This window comes from Lissotriton helveticus, chromosome 5_1, assembly GCF_964261635.1.
Source record: "Lissotriton helveticus chromosome 5_1, aLisHel1.1, whole genome shotgun sequence".
NCBI classification, from domain to species: Eukaryota; Metazoa; Chordata; class Amphibia; order Caudata; family Salamandridae; genus Lissotriton; species Lissotriton helveticus.
Window position 1 is genome coordinate 1770208550 of NC_136065.1, and position 24843 is coordinate 1770233392.

The following is a 24843-nucleotide window of genomic DNA, read 5'->3' on the forward strand; positions in this document are numbered from 1 at the left end:
TAAACACACACACTGATCTCCTTTTGGCTGCTGCGCTGGGCGGCAGCTCTTGTTAATGCATTCCCGGGGGAAGGTGCCAGAGAGCCGTAGCCTCAGCTCCCTTCCCGGCTCACGTGCTGATGTGACAGTGGAGGATGACGAGACCACGGCCGAGCAGGAATACTAAAGAGTTGAGCCTGTGACGACCGGCCTTTCAGGTGAGCAGATGCTCTGGTGTGACAAGCAAAGTGGTTCACCTACCCTACAGGTATAGGCATCCTCCTCCAGGGAAGTGGACAAAAAGTAGAGGCAAAGGATACAACAACTTGCACAAGATGGGGTGCAGTCAACGTGTATGTTGGAAGTGCAGGACAAATGGCACTAGAACGTCACAAGAGTTTGGGGCAATTGATGTATCTAAGAATACAGTGCAGTCCAGTTTAGCTGGGTGTGCAGCCTAAATGATGTGTATAATGCAGAAGGGGATGCATGGGGCCAGGACAACTTCCGATGTGATAGGGGGACAACCATCTGAGGCTAGAGAGTGCATGCAATCTGGCAGTAATAACTTGTTTAAGGGGTGGGCATAGTGTCTGAAGGGCATGGCGGTGGTCGGAAGATGTACAGCTGACTATAGAAGGATGAGTGCCGTTCTGAGCCCAGATGAGGTACGTGCAGGACTTTTAAGTGGGATGAAAAAACTGGGAGGTCTCTTAAAGTGGCGTGGTCAATGCAGGGCGTGGGAGTTTGGGACGAACAGTTAACTTAACCCCTTTTCATGGTGCCCCACTGAGAACAAATGCTCTTTTTATCTCTCAGATAAGCGGGGTGTGGACTCAGCGCGCAGCCCTGGTGATAAGGCGTGAGTGGATCGCACAAGCTCTTTCTGTGCAAGTATGGTTTTGTTTTGTTAGTGTGCTGACGAACGTATTAGCAGAACAATCATAGCAAGACCTTAAAATACATTTTAGTATATCGTTTTGTGGCCTACGTTGTGGGCTGGTTGCAGCAGGCAATCCTGTGCTTAAAATAAACGTGAAGGTAACTTTGTGGCATGTCTGTTATACAAACGTGGTGCCAGTTGGCAAATCGAGTACATCCTCAAACATGGAGCTGCTCTCTGTATTTTTTTCTGCCTGTAACGTTTGTTTCTTCAGAGGAGCAGTGCAGGTTCAAGCATTAAAGCAAATGGCTTTAACTTAATCAAAGGCGAGACCTATTGCATTTTCAATGCTTGTTTTATTTACATACCATTTTTTCAATTTTCTAGCGAATTGCAATAAATCAATCCTACTGTCAGTGTAGTTAAATCTACTTGTTGGACAAAACGATAAACACAAAGATAGAACATCAATCTGACAATCGAAGTGTAATGTCAGATAAAGTTACCCGAATAAGTGTATCTTTCATTTTGTTGCGGAGTGGCCTCTTGTGGTCATTCCCACGTAGCCATCTAAATTTCCTTGCTTTTTTTGCGCCTTGCTTGTTTCCTCCTCTGGCACCTCGTCACCTTTGTGTTCCTGTGGTCCCTGATTACCCAGTCCACCTTGCCTTCCCTTTGCCATTAGTAGAGTTCTTTAAAAAGTTTGGGTTTACTCCAGATTGTTCTAATTCCAGAGAGGTATCACTGTCACTTGCTTTGCTTTCCATGTGTTTTCTTTGATCTTTGCTTTCCTCATTTCCAGCATCAGATCAACCGGTGGTCTCCTTGTTTGTGTCCACGTGTTGAGTCCCTTGAGATTTTTCTTGGCTTGCTTCTCTTAAATGATCACATTTTCTTTCCAAACGTGAAAATCTGTCACCTTTCATAGTCCATTTGATCTCTTGAAGTTTTCGTTGTTTCTTTATTTTAATTTCATCCTCTGCTTTGTCTAATCTGGCATTTAATTCATCTCCAAGTCTAATTCATTATCCGTGCATTTTTCTATCCATGTTTATTTTTTCAATCTCCAATGATCGTCTGTGTCCTTTAGTGCATATTTTATCAATAATTTCAACAAAACAGTGGAACAGTTGTTATTGGTAGCCCATTCATCAATTAAATCAGGATTATAAAAGGTTGGTGTGATGAAGACCCTTCAACTCCTCGGGACTCTCACAGTCCACACACTTTTATAAAGCTGTTTCTTCCCACCACTACGCCTGTTCTGATTTGGCTCCTTTCCACAGTTTATCCTATGATTGTTTTTTTTGTTTGGGAAGGTTCTGGGTGTTGGAAGTGAGTTCCAATCAGGTCAGTGGAGGGTACCCATGGATCCCCCCCTTACCAGCCATGCACAGTGTGGCAGGCACCAGGGGGTGCCCGCCACAAGGTGCCTGCTTTTCCCCAGCCGCCCCTTTCTTCAGTGGCAGCCTATGCATTCGGTTGGAACAAAGGCTTCCATTGAAGGTAATAGGAGTCCAACCAAATCGTATCTGGAAGCATCCCGATGCATCGTACTCGGTCAGTTGGACTCTCCAGATCCGATTAGAAACCATTCCCAAACCCATTTAGTTGGGAAGCTTTCCAAACCGCATCAGAATCACCCATTGTGTTTGAGGTATTTTATTTACCCCAAGGTTGACGAATGTTCCAAGCATGGATTAATTAATGCTTATCTCAAAAGTTCTTATCTAGTTGTCTGTACCGCTTAGTTTTAGTAATAACTGAAGGTAAAGTCAGATATCTCTCTAGTCTTCTTGACTGCGGAAGGTCTGTCTTCCAGGATTCTTAGAGACTTGCTTGTGCGCTAGTGCACTGATTTAAACAGTGAACAGTAAAGTGGCTTAGTGCTTTGTTAGCTTGATGGGTGTATGAGCAGGATGAGTGAGTCTTGGAAGCTGTTCATCTAGACAGCTAGTTTAGTGAGCACTGCCTGACAGGATGGTGTTTGTACCCCTTGCTGTACGAGGATTTGGACTTTGCTCTACAATAGGATTTTTCCCTTTGTTTTCTTCTTTGAAGCACTGTCTTTTGGAGTAGTGCAGCACATATATATGCCTTTGGTAGTTAAGGTAACTCGACAACTATCTTTAGAACGCTTGTCTTTTCTAGTTACAACCTGCATAGTCTTCTTTTGTTTAGAAGGTTCATGGAAAGTGCTTTGATCCGGTAGGTTCAAGAAGTCTTCTTTTAAACATTGGCGGAAGACTGAGGACACGGTTTGAGTTCGAAAGAGCCACCTTGCACTAAATTTTTAGTAGTTAGACTGAATAACACATCGGCTGTCTTGAATTCTGGTGACACTTTAACTGGTTTACTGATATGTAAGTATCCTATGTCACAATCTGTGTCTCCTCAAAAGGATGGCAACTGAATATTGTCCATCTATACACCTCATGCATGCTTGTGGATCAAAACATGTTGCTCCACACTGTCTGGAGCCACTGTAGTCACCTGGAAAATGTGTGGATGTAAACAAATTGGCACAGAGCTTTACGGACTAGCATCCTCTTATGGCCTACTGCCAAATCCTCCAGAAGACTGCAGTGACTATTTGAATGATGTGCCTTAATGATATTGGAGCCAGTCAGTGGTGCTTTACCGCTCCGTAGAGCATGTGTGATGTCTGCATGCTTTCCTCAATTTCTTTTTAGCCACTTAGATAAGTTCATATAACGCCTTCAAACATGTAACATACAAACGTATTAATGGTGTTTTTTCCTGGTCTGTGAATAAACTTGTGGATGTTATTTAGAACTGCCCTTTATAGTGGGCGTACATGCAATACTTGAATCTCACACGACTACTTTGGCTTCAGCAAGCTGTCTTATGCTACATTTCGATATCACTTGCTCCCATTATTTTCAATTTCGTGAAGGCCTTGTTTAGACTGCTGAAGGTTTTTGAATTCTTTACATACAACTTAATCGTGTTTTGTTTTCTTTGTATATGTATCTTATTGAATAAGCAAAGTGCATCTTGCAAAGTTTAGTCTGAGGTTGCCTATTCGCCGAACTTATACATCATTTCTTTAAACCAGGACTCGTCGGCCAGACTGGCAGTGGGCAGTGGATCGCGCTGCTATTGTGAGCCGCTGGAACTGGCTCCAAGCGCACGTTTCAGACCTGGAATATCGGATCCGACAGCAGACTGATATTTACAAGCAGATTCGTGCAAACAAGGTAAGCACAATACTTTATCCTAATTTGCATGTATGAAGCCACAGGCTCTGAAGTGTGAACCTACGTGGGTTGATGGGTTTAATATCTTTCTGACTTTTGGTTTTGAGGTTTTAAGTTACTTGCTTATTTGCGGTCTCCACGACTCGAAGGAGGCTGTGTTGTTCAAGGTCTCAACTCCCAGTATGTCCGTGCAATCATTAACAATTTCTGGCATGCTGGCTCGGAAACATGGCGGCGGCTGGTTGAGCCGCGGCAGTGCTCTGACTGTGGGCTCCCGCGTTGTTGTCATTCGGGACGCAATTTTACCGTGTCTTCAGTGAAAGCTCTGCATCTTTTCGTGGCGTGGTGTGGTGCTTCGTGGCCCCGCAATTCTGCGGATTCCGCTTGGTGGGGGGGCTGACAGTGGCGGAGCGGATTAGCGGTTTTCCTTGCGGCGTCTCTCCACACACCCGCTCCCATATGTCTGGGGGAGGAGCTTGCAAAGTCTGTAGCGGCGGCGGTGGTGGACGAGTGTTCGCAGGAGTCTGTGTTCTCTCGGCCAGTTACCCTTCAGGTGCAGAGTCCCCTGCCTTTCCCAGCGAGGGAGTGGATCTGGTCGCTGGCCGCCCTGGAGCTCAGGAGGGGTCACCGCATCCGAGAGGCTCTGCTTAAGCGGCGCTGTTTGGCTGCTGTCACCGAGGAGCAGTGTGAGGAGGGGCAGTCTTTGGAGGAGGTGCAGCCTCGAGTCTCACAGCAACACCAGCACCAGATTGAGAGGGACGAGAACAGTACCTGCGGTAACGGGGGTGATGATAACAGCTTTGGAGGGGGAAGTCTGAAAGGCCCGGTGATACCTGCGATATCTGTTGGCAAACTAGTAACCAGTGAGGTCCCCCGGAGGGGTAGAGGAAGGGGGAGAGGGGAGAGGGAGCACGAAAGGAAAAGGCAAATGTATGGATGTAGCTGTTGGTAAAAACATTGAAGACATTGTAACTTTAGTAGGCTCTGCATCCCAGAACTCCTTTTTTAAACCCTCCAATTCTAACGCTGATATAATCACAAGCGAGGGGAAAGATTTAGCTTCTACCGGTCCCAATAGCGAAGAGGGGGATTTGGCCTCAAAGTCACCTGCCAACACTAGTGTTGATAATAAAAATAAAAAGTTGTCAACATATTTAACAGGTCAAGTTAAAGCCAAGCGGGCGCATACCCCTAAGCTAGCAAAAAAAATTAAAGCGAAAAATTCCGCCTCTGTATCAAAAATAACTCCCTCACTGCGATCCTATTTTAAGGCAGTGCCTCAACTGGTACTACTGGGCGATAACATTCCCCTCATTCCGCAGGGTCAGACGGTGAACCTATGCCGGAAGCACAGAGGGCCACTAACGAAGCTGACAAGTCAGCCTTGGAGAACATGGAGAGCCCGGGTGATCCCATACTTAATCCCACACTAGAAGGTGTGGAGGCACCTAAGGGCAATAGCACCTATGCCGTTGTCGGGAGTAATAATGCTAGCAATAATGCCAGCAACAATGCCAATAATGACAGCAATGACAAGAATGACTCCAATAATGATACCATCGACAGCAACACGAATAACTTGGATCAAGAGACCCACTCTGGGTCTGGAGAGACTGGCCAAGCTGACTTACCGGATTGTCATATCTCGAGTGAGCTGACGTCTGTACCTTTTTCCTTGGTTCTGGCTCCCCCACTGGCTCCCCCTCTCTCTTCAGTCTCTCCTATTGTTGCGCCTGGGTTCAGTTTGCAGTCAGTTATACAAGATGCAGGTTCAACGACAGGTTTAGGGGGCGTGGAGGGTACTGGCATTTCCCATGATGTATCTCATGTTTCGAGCACAGACTTGGCTACCACACTTCAGGCTTCCTTTCAGGCAATGTTTTCAACTTTGGCTGCAGACATTAAAAAGGGCTTCGAGACCTCTGCATCAAACCAAGCCGATATTCGCTGCTTTTGTCAATCTTTGGACTGTAAGCTTGGAGCCATTACTACTAGGACAGAAGTCCTTGAAGATAGGGTTACTGAAGTGACCATCAATATGGACGCTACAAAGGCAGAAATAGTGAGCCTTAGACAAGAGAATCAGAGCTTGTCCGACAGGATGGAGACATTAGAAAATAATGCTCGGAGGAACAACTTGCGCATTTTGAGCGTTCCAGAGGAGAAAGAGGGATCAGATATTAAACAATTTGTGGTTTCTCTGCTAAAGGAGGCATTGCGATTAGATTTGACTGAACAGGAGATAGCCTCAGATATCCAGCGTATCCATAGAGAGCCTTTTCGGAGGAATCCGCAGAGGGTAAAACCTAGAAAGGTTTTGGTTAATTTCCTCACCTATTCTGTCAGAGACCATTCTGAATATTGCGTTGAAACAGAAGGTAGTAAACGCTAAAGGTTTTAACTTCCAGATTAGATCGGATTTATCCAGAACCACGCTCGATAAGCAATGGGAGTTTGGCAAGAGGTTGGAGGCCTTTAGAAGTTACGGGGCTGTTGCCCAGTTGGTATTTCCGGCAGCACTAAGAGTCATGCACAAGAACACCATGCATAATATAAGATCGGTGCAGGCTGCGGATGAGTTGCTGCTGACCATGACTAGAGGGTCGGGCCTGTTAAGTAGATATGGTCTTTTCGATATTCTATCTTGCTGGGTCTTTTGTGGTTTTTCTTCCCTCTCTCTCTCCAAGTAGGTTTTGTCAAATGCACTAACAATTGCACTTACATGCAAATCATGGTATGTTGAAGAGTATAGACCTCTATTGGCTCTGGATATAATGAAATAGGAAAAAAAAGAGGCCTACTATTAAAATAAAAATGGTTGTGGGTAAAAGGGAAAAAAGGGAGAAAAAGGAAGAAAGGGAGGGAAAAAAAAGAAAGAAGGAATAGAGATTAAAAAAAAAGGAGAAAAAAAAGACTATATACAATGTTAAAAAAAATGTTTAAAAAAAAGTGGGAGGGAAGGGGGGAGACAAGAAGAAAAAAGAAACAAAATAAGAAAAGGCTTATCGCCTAGTTAATCTCACCTAGCATAGAGAGCTATGCATGAGGGCTCTTGACTCTATTTCCTTTTTTTTCTTTCTCTTGTCTTGTTGATCCCTTCTTTTGATTTTTGTCCCCGGAGGTTTCTCGTTGGTTTTTTGCGGGAGTCCATAGCAGGGTGCTATCTCTGTTTTTTTCCAGATAGATAGAGTGGGGGTTTCCCGAGGGGAGGTTGGGAGTGGGAGGGGGGTTAGGGGGGGTGGAAAAATTAAAAATTGTCCTCTAAAACGTCCTTTAATACATCTTCGAGAGGTGAAAAACAGGTGTAAGCTATTACATAACTTATGTACGGGAGTATGGCAAGATTGGTCCTTGATTCTTGGGACTTTTTTGCTCGAGTGGGAACTTCACTACAATGAATAAACTCCAAATTCTGTCCTGGAACACTAATGGTCTTCGAACTTGCCCAAGAAGAAATAATATAATGCAATACCTACGAGACTCGGCAGCGCAAATAATAGTGCTCCAGGAGACGCATTTGGCAGAAGCTGAAATACTAAATTTGTTGGGTAAGAATAGGTGGATAGACTTCGGGGTTGTCACATCACAATCATCACATATTAGGGGAGTGGCCATTCTTTTTAAAAAATCTATCAGGGCAATGTTGGTTTCTAAGCAGGTGGACCCATACGGCCGTTGGGCCATAGCCTCAGTTATTATCTCAGGTTCGCCATTTACTATAGTAGGACACTATGGCCCGAATAAGGATGATCCATCAGTTCTGGTTACACTTTTTTCACAACTATACCTATTTCCAGAGCCGGTCATCTTGGCAGGTGATTATAACGTGGTTCTTGACCCTCTGTTGGAATCGCCTTCCAATAGGGACAAAACTTTATCTAAAACTAGGACCTTTTTGTTAGATACTATGAAAACACTAAACTATAAGGATATATGGAGGACACTTCATGGATCTCAAAAGGGGGTCACTTTCAGGAATTATAAATTTCACCACCAGTCTCGTATTGATTTTATTTTGATTAGTCACATTTTGGTTAAACAGGTTAAATCAGTGTGTCATTTACCTTTCCATCTTTCTGATCATACAGCCATTCTTCTTGAGTTAGAGGTTACGTCCAGGGCCTCTGTAAGAAACTGGTCCTTCGATAGAACAATCCTTGCCTCATCTGATATTATAGAGGCATTAAATCAGGAAGTTAACTTTTTTGGGGAGATTAATCAGGGATCTGCCCCTCCTGGCATCACTTGGGACGCGTTTAAATCCACATTAAGGGGGTATTTAACCAACAAAACCGCATATAAAAACGAGATGTATAGGGAATCAGTAACTTCGCTCGAATTGGAGATTGAGGGAGTTCCAACACAAATCGACAGGTTCCAAGTAGCATCAGGGGCCATACTAGAGGACTTGCAGAATAAGCTAACAGTCTTAAAAGGAGATCTTTCCTCAGTTTTGAATGCGCGGGTCCTAGAGAGATGGGAGTCCAGCAAATTAGCCCACTTTGAATACGGGGAAGGCGCGGGAAAGCTCCTGGCCTGGAAGGCAAAGACAGACAGAGTCCGAAATAACATCAGTTCCATTAGTAAGGATGGAGTAACACATTCTACTGATGAGGGAATTAGTGGGGCTTCTAGGAGCTTTTTTAGCAAAATATATCGTGAGGACAAGAATGTACAACCAAATCAAGCAATGGAATGGTTGTCTGGGATTTCCCTTCCAGCTCTATCATTAGAACAAAGAAATGCTCTGGAGTGCCCTTTTTCATTGGAGGAAGTACGTTCGGCCGTTCTTAATAGCAAAAAAGGTAGGGCTTCAGGGCCGGACGGGTTACCATCTGAAATCTATAAAGTAATCTGTTCAGCAATTCTTCCCTTTCTAACGGACTTGTTTAATAATATCCTGCTGGACGGAGCGTTGCCCCCCACTTCTTGGGATAGGGCCTCTATAACTTTGATTCTAAAGCCAGGCAAACCAGGAACTAACTGTGGGTCATATAGACCGATTTCAATCCTTAACACAGATTACAAAATTTTTGCTTTGGTGTTAGCAAATAGATTGGGAGCGGTGGCAAATAACATTCTCCACCTGGATCAGAAGGGATTTGTAAAAGATCGACAGCTATACGAGTTGACATACGACCTCATCGGCGCAATAGACATGGCCACGTTTGCACCTCTTCCCCTGGCAGTTCTTACTCTGGATGCCACAAAGGCTTTCGATAGGGTAAACTGGGTATACCTATCGGAAGTCCTGGAAAAATTTAATATAGGTGATAACTTCAGGCGGGCTGTAAAACTTTTATACAAAGATCCCTCTGCCTCACTATTGTTTAATGGGGAACTGACAGAGCCATTTAGTATTACGCGTGGAACCCGCCAAGGGTGTCCCCTTTCCCCTCTTTTGTTTGATTTATATATAGAACCTTTTGCCCAACTAATTCGTGATAACCCTAATATTAAACCTTTTATTTTTGAAGGGTGGGAGCCGAAAGTCGCTTTATATGCGGATGATGTTCTCATTTTCTCATCCGATTTGAGTTCTGCGTTTCCAACAGTGATATCCATTGCAGAAGAGTTTGGGGCCGTATCTGGCTATGAAGTCAACGCTTCTAAAACAGATATCATGGTTTGGAATCATCCGGTGCCGGTGGCAGGGGCACAGCCTAGCTCTATTCTGAGATATTTGGGCTTGAACATCTATGAAGATATCAATAAGATCGTCCCTCTAAATTTCGCTCTCGTGGCTAAGGAGTGTCGTAGGTTGATGAGAACATGGACAACTCTTCCTATCTCTCTGATAGGGAGGTCCAACTTGGTTAAAATGACTATTTTACCCAAGATTACGTTTCTGTTTGCACTATACCTCTTTTTTCGATCCATCCATGATTGCAAAACTTCAAGCCGAAATAAACGCATTTATATGGAACCACCATACACCGAGATTGGCATGGAAGAAGATAAGACGTCGCCGAGAAAAAGGGGGCCTTGCAGCACCAGATTTGCAGTATTATGGATGGGCCTTTCAACTTTCTCATGTTAGGATGCTTTTAAAAACCCCTAATTCCTCTGGTTGTGGGAAACTATTTTCAGCACTTCTTAAAGGGGAAAAAGTTAGGCCTGTGAACTTTTTGTTAAAGTTCGGTGACCCCAAGTACTTCAAGAAAGTCAAGCTAAAGGTATTAAGGGATCTAGCTAGAACATGGGGCAATTTTAGATGTGCACTTAAACTTGATTACTATCACAGCAGGGCCCCACTTTGGGATTCACCGGGTTCTCCCTCTTGGCTCTTAGATAGCCTAGCTCTACCTATTAGAGAGGCAGGTCTTACATCATGGGGAGACCTGTTTGTCGAAGGCACTCTATTTTCTTGGGAGGCTTTGAGCGTAAAAATAGGCACGCGTTTCTCAAGATTCAAATACTTTCAAATTCAGTGCTGGGCTCATGCTCAGAGTCAGGGTAGGGGCAGATTTAAAATAGGTGCTGAGAATAATCTATTATCCCACCTGATAGATAAACCACCTTTTAAAAAAGAGATCACACTGTGGTATAACCTCATGATAGACGAGACTGATGGTGAATTTTTGCTCCCCCGTTCGCTCTGGGAAACATATATCACTAACATAGATGTGGAGAGTTTATGGCTAGAATCGTTTAAAATCTTGGGAACATTGTGAAAACCTCATGGTTTCGTCGTAACCATCTGTTCACATTGCACAGGGCGTATTATTCTCCATTACGCCTATCAAAATTTCCCAATAATGCTTCGGTTGCTTGTCCTAGATGCGGTTTGGTAGCTGCATCAGATCTTCATATGTTTTTTGTGTGCCCATCCCTAACATTATTTTGGAATGAGATCTGTGTGTCCCTATTCCCTGGCGGTAGGGTCTCAAGTCAGTCCTTGCCCTGTGTTAGTTTTTTTGGCATCCTACCAGAGCTTTGTGGTATGGGAAAGAAATTGGTCTTCTATGGGTGTTTGCTGGCTAGGAGAGAAATTTGTAAACGATGGAAAGAAAAGGCACCTCCACTTATTACAGATTGGCGTGCGTCTATGCTACAGACATCAAAATTAGATATGACCAGAGCTGGGAACCCAAATAAGAGAACATTTCGGCTGCTACTGAATTGGTAATCATGGAATATAATAAAATGCTCCAACATAATTTCTTCCCCCATTCTAATCCTTAAGGTATCCCGATACCTAGTGATGGGACTTGGAATTTCTCCTATAGCTATTCAGTACAGCTTTGCACACACTGTTGGCACACACTTGGGTATACGGCGCCAGGATTTTCCAACCAGTAGCTCGTGAGATACTGGTAACTTTCCAGCTATCTCTAAGTAGCTCTCATGTGTGCTGCCCAGCCTACTAAATGAGAAACATTTTCACAGCTAATTTCACACATTTATCCAAAACCTGAAGCTGCATTGGAGATTAAAATGTGCATTTTCAGACCTCAAGCTGATGTTTAAAGAAAATGGCTGGATTTCTAAAATGTATTTAAAGGTCATTTTTAGTGATAAATCGTGAGGTGCTGAGGAAACTTGCTACTAATAACTCCTCTGTGCTAGGGGCATTGGAGCAAGAATGGTCATAAATTAGCCATGTACATGTGGTGTTCCAAATTGATAGTCTTCACATTATGGCTGGCCGTCCTGCCTAGTGTACTGAAGTGATCACTTCGGGTAATTTTGCATCGGGTGACTAATGTAGTTTTGTCTGATGTGGTCACTATTAGCATACTAATATAAGAAGCTCGGTGTGATTCATTGAACATAGATACCTTTTATTACAGAAAAGTTTGTAAACCCTTTACGCTTTGGTCGGGGATTCTTCCTTTTCCTTTCATCGACTTGGATTGTTTCATTATTTTTCTGCCCATCTTTGTAGATTGGCACCAGATTCTTCTGTGCTCAGCAATTTGTGTGGAGTTTAGCTCATTTTTATATACATTTGTTTTTACTGTTTTCTTACTGTCCTTTCAGCTCGAAGAGCTTATGCTGCAGTGCACCATTTTGAAGACATGCAGATCATATCACTGCTGTCTGCAGTGGTGGACACAGGCTGCAGCTTCTCCGGTCTACGGAATAGTCTTCTAGTGAACCTTTGTGCGTTGTGTAGTAGATTGTGCTTCAGAGATCAATAACAAGCTTGCTCATCTAGCAGGTCCAGTCTCTCCACCAGATTCCTTTAGTGACATTGGACTCCGGAATTGAACAGATTATTTTTCTTGGTGTGTTGCCACAGACTTGACCAACGAGGATGAAAAAGTCTCCCTCATTGTTAGTGATGGGATCCAGTTGAACTGCTCTATTATCTCTAGGAACATTCTCAAGAAAATAAATGGAGCCTAATAACTGTGGGTGTTGAGGTCCCAATCTTTGTGAAGTGGTATGGCAAAAAGATATGCCAGTCTGAGGTTGGAGGATGGTCAGTTGGATGTACAGAGACTCATTCTTATAGATTGCCAATACCATCATAGATAGAAAAGTAAATCACCCTCTTGTTTTATGGGAAGAAACTGTTGGAACTCTCCACTTTCTGGACCTTCAGCAGCATAAAGAGTGCATGGACATATTAACAAATGACATCCAGGCAACACCAGCCAGATCTACAATTTCTTGCCTGCTGACAAATTCTTATCAGTGTCCAAGCCATAACCTCTTTTCACTGCAAAGCTCTGTCAGCTGCCTCCTTGCTTGGGGTCAGCCCTTGCCTAAATAGAGGAGCTTCAACGAAAAGACCAAACCTGCTCTTTTCCCACGTTCTCCACAGCGACTAAGAAGCCACAGTGGTTCCATGTTCTCTTTTGTGGCTTATAGCAGGAGTTTAATTCCTGTGACAGATAAACAAAAGTAGACTGTGGGTATTAGCTTCCACTTTGTTGCATTGTGGGCTTGTCAAGAATTTCGGCTGCTTTAACATGGCTTATTTTTCCCTTCAAGTTTATAGGCCTATAAAACCACTCTTTCATGTTTGTGTTAAAAGGGCGAGCATGAAAGTAGTCTTTTCTGGAGTACTTTCCCATTTATTGTAAATGTTTACATGTATTAAAGTTTTCATTAAGTAATTGCTACTGAGATAGTCTTCTGGTATGCAGTACATTGATTGAGATAGTCAGTTTGTGCACTTGATATTCTAGACTGGTAACTTTGGCTGTAACGTTTTTGCAACATGCATCTTCCTGGTGTCACTGCTGTACATTATTCTGCCATCTAGTGGTTAGGTCCGAAATGGTCTCTATTGTTGCTTAAAAAAACCCATTTATTTGAAGTTGACCATTTGGTGATCTCTCCCTCTTCTGACGTCAGGCGTGCGCCCCGCAAGCTCCTTTGTGTGATTGCCATCTTCAAATAATTTTTTTGCCATTGGGTTTGGGATAGAGTAGAGACTAAACAAAACACTAATAAAACGTTTCAACAATGATGAAAAGCTCCTAACGCACACGAACATAGAGAATCGTCGGAAACTTGTGGATTGATAAGCCTGCATCAACAGTCACCTCAAGAGACGCTGAATATACACCCCGCGATGCCCACTCTGCTGAACAATTTCTCTGTACAACACAGTTGTAAAATGTGCCGCAGACACCTTCGGTGTCAAATTGAATAAGTAACCAGGGGAATCCTGACTCTAGTCCAATACCTGTCTGAGCAATATCTGAAGAGGGGAAAGGCATTGGTTCAGGAGTAAAACCCAATAAGCAAAACCTACCTAAAGTTGGCCTTGGACGCTGCAGTCCCCTCAAGCAGACAGCTGTGCACACGGACCACTCTCCGGAGCCGCTCCTGCAAAGAAGCTCTAGTGGGATGGAACATACTTGCACAAGTTTGCAAACCAACATTCATTCTCCACCTACCCAACCTCCCAAAGGACAGGGGAACAATGCTTCATAATCTGTCCACAGCACAGGAATCTTTCTGCAAAATGGTTTTGCAGAGGTTTTTTTTCTTTCTGTATTTACATGCTATGCTTTATTCCACCATCTAGTGGTTGCGTCTCCTTTTGTAGTCTTGCTCTTTTTTTTTTTTCGTTGGGAGTGAATTGTTGCCAACATTACGTTCCTAGTCTTATCTCCTGATGTCAGATGCTGACTCAGGAAGCCCATGTGGCTACACAATCTTCTTTCTTTTCCACCGTTGGGTCTGGAAGCACTGCTGAAGATTCCCATAACACCGAGAAGGACGGCGAAGGTTATGCCCAAATAAATTTGAAGTTTTCACTCAAACACCACCATACCAGAGTAGGAGATTCGCTGAGGGATCCACCAATATCCACAGAGAAACACCCAAATAAGTGGGGCATATAGGGGGCCGACAGGAGGTGGTCTAAGAATGCGTAGCTAACTGGCACAGTGCTGAGGGAGATGGAGAAACACACCCTTTAGGCTCTGCCCAGAGTGCCACCACAAGTTTGCACAGAAGGATAGCCACCAGGTGTGAAAACTTTCTTTTTTAAGAGACCACAACATTGAGTGCTGCAAGGCGTGCACAGAGTTCAAGTCTAAGACGCTGAGAGCCATGGACAATCTGAGGCAGGCACACTATGCCATGGAGGCACAGAAGGAAAATCCTTCATAAAGAGATCTTTCCTTGTCGAGCAAGGAAGAGGATAACATCTCCAACAGAGAAGACCATCGACATGGAGCTAGAGCACAAAGGCAAGTCACCAAAAACTCCATAGGCACTGAAAGACCCGCCGACTGAATACAAGTCGAGGTTTCAATAACCAGAACAATGCGGGAAGCAGATACCTGAAAGGGCACCGGCTTTGAAGGCCGAACGCATTCGAGAGAGGCTAAAGAAAATGCCAGCCTGAATACCAACACCAGTAACGAGGCCTCTGAACTGACTTATCAAAGAGCGGGCGATCGCATTAAAGAGGTGGCTTGAGGTTGGGATGGCGGCAGTCTTCTAAAGTAAAAAGGATTTCAATGCTTTCCTCAGGGAATTCTGTATCCCTAAAAAGCCGCTGACTGAAAAGACCCCGGGGGAGGGAGGGGGAGAGAGACAGTGGACTTGAAACCACTCTAACTCCAGAGCCCCAAGAAGACAAAGTGAAGTGAAGAGAATGGCCCAGGATCTGTTCCACAAACCCGAAGATGTGAAAGAACAATTGCAAGATCTCAACGCTGAATCCCTGGACGAGCGAGTAGACACTTATACGCCTAGGCATTCGCCCCCCAGGTGACATCGCCATGTAGAACATGATCGTGAAGAGAGCAGCAGACCAATATGGAGTCCAGACATGCCTCCTGTTTGAAATGCTCCTCCCGTCAAAGCAAATGGCAGTATTTGCCAATGCCTCCTGTTTGAACCAGGGGAGAGAGGTCTCAAAGACCAAGCGACCTGCAAGTCTAACTCCCAGCACAGAAACAGGCAGACATTCCTCAAGGCCAAAAAACAACCAAGATGCCAGTACTGATACAGATTTCAAACAATTAAATGAATGGTGCAAGGATAACCAAACCAAGCAACCATAAGCTCATTAATAGCCTTTATTTTCAAAAATTACCAATTTTTTTTCAGGGGAGAAATACATACATGGAACAAACATAGTCATACATATAATACAAAACACCAAGTGATAAATACCTTCACAAAATATTATTTTCAATCACTATTGCAAACACACCATCACATTCATTCTGTCTCCAATCTAACACTCAATACACTCATCACACACCACAAAGTCCTTGTGAGGCCAATATGACTTATTCAACTGAAATCAAGGCCATTGCACCCACCAAACAACGCAAAAATAAGTTCTGGTTTGACTACATACCATATAATTTCTATGTTTCTAAAGATCTATACTTTATCTTCAATAAGCACCCGACTCTAATCACAAAATAATAAAGACAATTGTTTGGTGGTGTACGCCCAGTAGATCATGTAGAATGCTGCGTTTTTCAGAAACTCCCCTGTGTGCCAAAACGTATAAGCACCTTTTTGCATCCAGAGCCTCCGCCTGGAGTCGCATTAAATCGTACTCTCCCTCGCCGTGATTATTTTCACAAGCTGTCGGTCGCGGAGTCTAAACGTAGCTGTCATCTCATTCGGCCATCAATCCAGGCAGTTGTTTACTGGTGACATTGCTCAAGGAACACTGCAAATAGAGGCAAGGCAATGGCAGGTCTTTTCCTTTGTGGCGCAGCCACAATGAAGTCTAACGTGCCACTTTCATCAGTGCCACCCCATGATGAGGAAAGTAACAGAACGGAATTGGTGGGGTGCAAATTCGAAAGGGGAGCCACTATGTAGTGGTTCATCACAAACTACTCAACAGATATGCCCGCCAGCACTTGGGAGAGGTGGGAGAACTGCTCAAGAACCTCCCAAAGCCGTATCAGATGAGGGCAAATTCTCTTAAAGGAGGCAAGAATATAGTCAACATATTCTTAAAATTGACATACTCTGCTGACACAGCAAGTAGACAGCTGGTGTCTGGGACAACATTGAGGAGACACACCTGGTTGTGTCAGTGTTCAAAAATTAAGCCGCGGCTAACATCAATATTCTGTTTAGCGAAGAACAACTCTTTGGTAGTGCAATGGATGACACACCACAACAGCTGAAAAAAGACAAGAATGCAAAGAACATGGGGGCCTTACAATTTCCAACAGAGGAGGGGAGAGCAGCCCCTCAAAAAGAATAACAGGAAGGTGGCGTTTACAACTTAGTGTCCCACACCAACCCTTCTGTCAGACAAGCCGAGCGCAGGGACCAGCCTTACAGTGGTAGTATCAGGTACCACAGAGATCAGCCTTCCAGAGGAACTGGCCCCGCAAACAAGTGATTCATAAAAGCAGATTTCCCCACCACACACCTGTGGAAGGGAAGAAACAATCCTTCCTCCAGCAGTGGAGGTATGTCTAATCGGACAAATTGGTACTCCACACCATCCAACATTGCTATTTCAAAGAACTAATAAAACATCTGCCAAGGTGGGGACCAAAAGAAAGAACATACCTGGAAGAGGAAAGTCATATATACAACAGGAGGTGTTGCAGAAACAGTCATTAGAAAGATTACCCTCAAAGGAAGTTGACCAAGGAACCTGCTCCACATACTTTCTGGATCCTAAACCGAAAATGTCACTGCTACCACTATTAGACCTCCGCTTCTTAAATCAGTTTATAATGACGCAAAAGTCAAGATGACAATGTTGCAAGAAGTCATTCCACAAGTCCGGGAAGCAGACTACTTGACTACTATAGATCTGGAGGACACCTAGTTACACATTCCAATAAACTGCAGGCACAAGTTTCTACGCTACATAATAGACAAACCACATATCAAATCTGGATACTACCATTCGGAATAAAATAAGCATTCACAAAATGCTTAGCAGCTGTAGGAGTACACTTACGAACAAAGGGAATACACATGCATCCCTAACTAGACAACTGGCTGGTGAAGGCAAACTCCTTTTCCGATTGCGCAGACAGCATAAAACAGTATAGAGAAATCCAGTTTGTACAGTGCTTCCATCAAATATGGAAAAATCATCACCTAACCAGAGAGGGTAAAGGTCTTCCTGGGAGCAAGAATTAATACAACCCATGCAAGAGCTCTCCCTACGACAAGAGTCCACTAGCAGTAACACAAGAAGCTTGTAATTACCGCAAAGGTCAGTCTCTGACGTTATGGAAAATGCTGGGCATGATGGCTTCCTGCATCCAATTTATGCCATATGCGAGTCTTCTCGTGGGACCGATCCAAGAAAGTGTGATGTTAGGAGCAGAAGTTCAGACTATAGCTGCTATTTTGTGAAACAAGTGACATTGATGGTGACTGTTCATAGGTAAGGAGCCATTGAAATGCCATGCTGTCCCCAGATATTCAGCAACTTTTCTTGCGTTCTGTTAAGCCAATTAGCAACTTGATTCCGTTAATATTGAAATCAGTAGCCTCCTGATAGTTAATTGGACTAAGGAAGTCTATTATTTTGAATGTGACATTTTCGCTACTTATCTTGGACGTTTGAGCAGTTTCGAACCAAGAAATGTTAGAGTATGGACACCTATGATGTCATGACTTTGCTGATTACGAGAGAAAAATGTTGAATTAGGCTTTTAGCACATTGCTACCACTTGCACGCAAACGAATTTCAAAGCAGTGCAACTCCACAGTTCAAGCTAACTGAGTTGGATTGGACTGAAATTATTTTAAAGCTTTGTCCGTTAACAATTCCATATCTAGAGAAAGGGTATTGATTGTGTGAGAAATAGTTATTACTGAATGCCATAATTATTGTGTTGGAGCAAATATGGTGGCATGTTCTGACCTTTTGGATTGAAAATCCCTAGTTCTTGAAAGATTGCAGCTTTAAAATTCAGCTAATTTACGATCAATAGTTTGAGATCTAGTTTGCAATGTTTTCAAGCCGGATTGAAGTGTATTTGTGACATAATTAAAACACCACTTTGGCAGTGTAATTTATTAAAGCAATCATGTTTGTCACCGTAAAGTGCTGCTTTATCAAAACCGAAAATTGCGAAGTGAAAGCTTTACCTGCAAAGTTAACATACTTTGCAGTTTGTAAACAGTTGCTTGTTGGTGTTTGTTCATGAAAATAAGTTAGTGCTGGAAGACTTTCTTCAGAATCGTTTGCAAAGATGGCTTTTGCTAAACGTTACAGCCCATATTCTCTGCCTAGTTTATCAGCAGACTACTACTGTATAGACGTATTTCAACCAGATGGGTCAAAGTTTAGTCCTACATCATGCAGAGGCAACTATGGGTCAGCAGGACTCCACCAGTGCCAGCCTAGTTACTACATGGACTGAAAAGATGTTGACCATAATCTGCACAACAGACCCTGTAGCCAAGCGCAATCTCCGGCCTGTCAGACATCTGAAAATATTGTGCTCTGCATTAGCACCTCCGCTGTAGGAACTGAATTTGCTCTTTAGGCCGTAATTATCTTCCATAGCTTGAATTTTTGGAGAATCCATAATATGAAAAGCATGAATTGCAGAGAGCAGCCATTGGGTAACTTAAACTGTGGCTCATGGTCTTCACCAGAAAGTCTGTGAAGATTGGAGAAAGAACATGAATCTATAAAGTTGAGGAGAGAGACTTTTTCAAGACGACATTTAACATACTGTTGATGTTCTCAAGGATGTGCACGTATTGCAACAGCAGTGCTGCTGACCATGTTGCCTGCAGGACTATGACACAGAGGGAACAACATACTAACTAGTATTGTACCTCTGAAAGATCAGATTGCAGATGTTTGTAGTAATGGCCACTGTTGGTGAAGGTTTCCCCCTTTAATGTATTGCCCTGTGACATGGGGGTGGGGTGTGGAGGGGTGATGGTGAGACCAAAATGGGGTTTTATAAAGGGTCAACCTACTCGACTGGGCCACTTTGTTGTCTCGCTCTCACTTGTCAGGAGCGTCAAGCAAAAAGTAAGAATAGGGTGGCAGCCCACTTTAAGTGAAAAAGTTGTAAAAAACGGAGGGACCCAACAGAGCACATGCTTGATCAACTCACTGCTGATACCTGGCTCTCCTGTTATCTAACCAAATCTGTGTAATCACTAAACTTGCTACATAATTATATACGAAAGAGTCGCTGCTATTGTTTGTGGTATACATGGTATAAATTTAAGCTCATAATTCTCAAAATCTTCTAAGGACTAGGGGGCTAGTAATGCATATACTCCAAGAAACGGGGTTAAATACTGAGATTTGGGGATAAAGAGTGGTTTAGCTGTAACCTGAGGAAGTTCTTCAAAGAATGGTTCATCAGAGGTGTTGGATGGAAATAATCTTAGTTTCAGGGTAAAGACCTGCCTGAGGACAAAGTACAACCTGTGGAATTGCAGCAGGCAACCGGATGGGCCGTGGCAAGTAAAACTAGTTAAAATGCAACACAATTTACAGCTTGGTTCATTATCGTAATTCCTACATGCTTTTGTGTAGCCCTATGAAACATGGATGATTTTTTTGACTTGCTCATTCATGTAGGACATCGCCAGTTCTTATTTGAGGATTGCTGCTAGACTATTGAGTTTTCAGATTGCATTTAACACTGCTTTCTTGTGTTTTTTCAGAGGGAATTTTGTATTCTTTATTCTGGCTATTATGAGATTTGAAAACGTTGCATTTTTCACTTAATTTTCGTTTTAATGTTCGGTGTTGTCCGACTTAACTGCAAATTGTGTTGTGCCTTTCCTATTTCACTATTCTGAATGTTAACATGAGTATAGCTTTTTTCTTATTTATTCTTCTTTTTTATTTCTATAACAAATGGAGACCAAGGTTAATTCCTTGTATCTGCTTTGATTCTGACTTGTGTATGAAGCACACTAAGTTCCTTCATGACGAAACTTGCCTGTAGTAAAACTTAATGTACTTTTTAGGTATATAAATGCAAGTGTTCTGTTGAAAAGACGTGAATTCAGCTGTGGACGTAGTAATAGGTAAAGTTGGCCAGCAACTATCTGTGTACAACAGTGCTACAGGTCCTGGGTTACGCTTCTCAGCATCTCTCCCCATCCCTGACCCATTCTCTCCCCCCCACCCCCCCACCCCCCAACAAACACACACCTTGTTTATCTTTGGCTGCTGAGATATGCTGCTGCAGCAACCGCTTTCCTCAATGAAAGCATTTCCTGCTGTCTTGCATTCACCTGCCTTCCCCAGCCTTACATTCTAGACCCCTGTCCTTCTAAATCATCTCAGTTTGTGTGTCCCTTCCACTTATTTTGTTACTAGGAATAGATTCTCTAGGCCTTCATTGTGTGCGATTTGCATTTGTACTACTTGATGCTTCTGTTTGTGAATGACTCTACGTAGCGAGTTAACCTGGTTTTACGTGAGAACTTCAACCGTTTTGTCAGCACTGACCACCGACTTAAATTCTTACTTCGTTCAACCTCTGTTTCAAACTTGAGAATCAGTACAGTTTCTTGTCAATTCACCTGAGCTCTGTTTGCTGAAAATATCTTGAAAGCACATGCTGAATGTAAAATGATACGTAAAGATGCTTTCTTGGGTATTTTGTCACATCTGGTATACTTTGTGTATTTGCAGTTGCCTTGTCGGCTTGTCTGTGCGTAGATAACCACTGCAAGCTTTGTGGTAGCTACTAGTTGACCCAACAATCGCACACAGTGATGGGAGGAATTCTAGCTAACAGTTTAACCACTTGCAATCGCTCATGACGCCAATCCAGCCCAGTGTTTTTCATCCACTGTGCCACTCTAGATAGAGGCTTGTCTTGCGTAAATAAGTACTGACTGACTCCTCACGGGAACAGGCCATCCCAAACAGAAGGGAACCCTAGCAACCACAGACTTGTTTCAGCCTTGTTGGGAAGGGATTGCATGGATTTTATGGCACAGCGAGCGAGGAAACCTAGTCTTGGCATACCCTTGGACACTTATTGCATTACATTAATCACATGCAACATGGTGAGAGGACTTTTTTCAAATAGCCTAAACATTGGCAGTGGCGCTCAAGGGTTGCTTGTGTTTTAGTCTGGAGCGGGCCTTGGCTGGCAGTTCTAAATTGTTCCCATAAGGAGTATGGTCCATACTGATTTGCATAAGGTGGGTGTTGGACCCGGTCCTTTGGGCAGGTTCACCCCGTGACTTTTTGCTTTTTCCTAGCCTGTTTTTGGAACCTGGATTGGTGATTTTAGGCCTCTGCGCACTTTTTCACTGTGGTACAGTGTAAAGTGCGTGTGCTCTCTGTGTATGGATGGTGAGTGACCTGCCCTCCCATAGGAATGAATGGGGAATATGTATGCCCATGGTAGATTCCTGACGCATGGGGAGTGCAGGGTCGAGTTTGATATGTGTAAACTCGTGAGAATGAATGCTGCAGAATGGTATATGCGGCATAGCTGTGTCTAGTCTAGAAGCGCTACTTTTAGAAGTTGGCATAATTGTGTAGTGAGTCTGCTGGCGCGTGATTGGCTGATGGGCCTGCTGGTAGATGGACTGTCCGGTGAGTAGGACGGGGTCTGCAGGGCCCCGGAGCAGGGGGTCTGAGTCAGCCGTAGATGAAAGGCCCCCATCTGCTGTCACGGATGGGAGGGAAGAGCTCTGGGGGTGCCAGGCTGTGAGCCCACCCTGCTGCCTCTCCCTCCGGATGGCCCCTGTCACCTCTGACCTGAGGCTGACAGGAGAGGGAAACCAGATACACCCAGGGCTTAGGGCTCGCTTACACAAAGACTTGAAAAGACTTCAAAGCCTTTTCTGTGTATAAGAAGGGGTTGTGTTCCCTTCCAATTTGTTCTTGTTTTCTGACTTGAATCTGCCAGGGGCGTGCTGCTGCTTGGGCTCAGGGAATCCCTGAGTCCTGCCCAGCCCCTGGAATCCTGATGGACTTTCCTGGACTCCTGGGGGACCCCTCTGCCTGCCTGGGCTGATGGGGGGACCTGGCTTTGCCCCCCCTGGGAAGCTCTGGGGCTTTGGCAGCATGGAGGAGCTGCACTGTCCTGTGCAGAGCGCTGGAGCTGTATTCCTAGCGCCTGGAGGCGCTGTGCTTCCCCCTGAGCGCCTGGGAGCGCTCTGCCTGTTGTCCAGCGCTTGGGAGCGCTTCATTTTCCCCAAGCGCTTGAGAGCGCTTTATCTGGACTTTTCCTAGCGTTTAGGAGCGCTTTATGTCCGCTTATAGCGCTGGACGCGCTGAGGTACGAGAGCCCACCTCGCTTTATCATTTACTTTGATCGCCGCCCGCCTGCCTGTCTGGATCGGCGACCCGGAAGTGCTTGACCGGCCGGCCAATCCTGTCGCGGCCGGCCGGAAGTCCCCACCCCGCAATCGGCGGGAGGGGAGAAAGGAAGGCGCGGGAGATGGCGGCGGTGGACGGGGCTCCTCTCGGCTGAGGGAGCCCCAGGGAGACGAGGCGGCCGGTTGGCAGGGCTCCCGTGTGCCGAGGGAGCCCTGCAAAGGGGAGAAGACTCGTGGTCGGCTGCTCGGGGCTCCCGGGTGCGGAGGGAGCCCCGGCGAGGAAGAGAGAAGGCCGGCGCGAGGCTCCCCGCATGGAGGGAGAGCCTCGAGGGAGCAGAGACCGGCTGTCGCCCCGCCCGCGATGGGCTGCCGGTAAGTCTGGGCCGAGTGGGGCAGAAGAGGGGAGGGGCGCCGGGGCACGGTGACGGTGTCCGCCCCCCCCCAGTGGCGCGAGCTCGCGCCTGTTGCCAGTGTGAAGCCACGAGGGCTTCAAGGGCGGCCCCAGTTGGCAGTGGGTCGCCCCAGCGTTTTGCGAGCCCAGAGAGGCTCAAGGGGCCTCATCTTGTTGGGCGAGCCCCGAGGCTCGTAGGGGCCTAATGGACTTTGGTGCATCTAGGGCGGCCCCAGTTGGCAGTGGGTCGCCCCAACGTGCGTGAGCCCTGAGAAGCTCAGAGGGGCCATGTTCTGGTTAAGAGCCTGTTTGGCTCCAACGACCCCCACAGTTGTCCTAAGAGCCTGCTAGGCTCAGGGGGCGCATATTTGTTCAGAGCCTGTGTGGCTCCAACCTTTTGCTTAGTGTTGTTCTAGGGCCATGAGGGCCCCGGCGCAGTTTTGAATCTCCAGCTGCCCAGCAATTAGTGGGCAGCTGCACCGTTTAGGCGCAAGATGGAGAGTGAGTGCCTGAGAGGGATAGAGATGGCACAGAGGTGCCCGGCCTTCCCAGCTGCGCAGCACTTAGTGCCAGCTGCAACGTTTAGGCCCTTGTGAGTGTTCCCAGGGGCCCAGCAAGTAGTGGGCCCCTGCATCGTTTAGGCCCCTGACATTGAGACTCAGGGCGTGCTAGCCCCAACAAGGCCAGTTGGCCTAGGGACTGCCACAGGTGGTGGCTTATGTAGGTTTTGCGCAATTGTATGGTTCTTGCACCTCTGAATGTGATTTCTTGCATCATGTCTTATTCCTGCACCTCTGAATGTTTTTAGACATCATGTGACTATTGCGCTACTGTATTCTTCTGGTACCTCTGAATGTAATTTTATTGCATCATGTGCTTTATTCTTAACACCGCTGAAGGTGTAGGTTTATGCATTATGTGTTTTTCTTGACTACTCCTCTGAATGTATATTTATGCATCATGGGTAATGTGTCCTTTCTTAGACCCCTAAAACGCTGTGTGCTACTTAGGTGGTTTTCCTTTACTACTCCTCTGAATGTGTGTCATACATCATGGGTAATGTGTTCTTTCTTAGACCCCTAAATGCTGTGTGATACTTAGGAGGTTGTTCTTTTTAGTACAGGTGGTCCTAGTGAGGTCCTGGTCCCCTGCGTGACAGTCTCCAAAGGGGTTTAGGGTTGCGTAGGTGGTACTTACCTGTTCCCAGTAGTTACTGGATGTGATCTATAACTGTTACTTTGTGTTACAGTGAAGTTTATATACTTTTATTCTAATTACTGACAAGTATTTCTATATCTGCAAAGTGTTGATTCAGACAGTGGCCCATGTGGCCCTGTCTTGTAAATAATCCCTTGTGAATATTGCCGTGCCAGTTGGCACAATGTACATGTGTAATTTCTATCTGATATGTTTTGACAATACAAAAGTTATTTTTAATAATAACCTTGTGTGGAGTCTCTTTTGTGGTGTACCTAGTATGTTGTTGCTGTTGTGCGCTGACGCGAATGCTTTACACATTGCCTCCGAGTTTAGCCTAGACTGCTCGTGCCAAGCTACCTAGAGGGTGAGCAGGGGTTATCTTGGCGTGTGACTTCCTTGCCCTGACTGGAATGGTGGTTTCGGCCTGGCTTTGGCGTCAGCCTTAGCCTACCCGAAATAGCCGGGTTCTAACAGTGGGC

General features: G+C 44.9%; 1 protein-coding gene across 5 annotated transcripts in view; it reads left to right on the forward strand.

The window, feature by feature from the left end:
• KANSL1 (KAT8 regulatory NSL complex subunit 1) overlaps positions 1–24843 on the forward strand; it is a 1096983-nt gene that overhangs the window by 642338 nt on the left and 429802 nt on the right. For all 5 annotated transcript variants that reach the window (XM_078645034.1, XM_078645035.1, XM_078645037.1 and 2 more), the window contains one exon: positions 3942–4083. In XM_078645034.1, coding sequence (XP_078501160.1) covers positions 3942–4083 — 142 coding nt within the window. The remainder of the gene's footprint in view (positions 1–3941; positions 4084–24843) is intronic.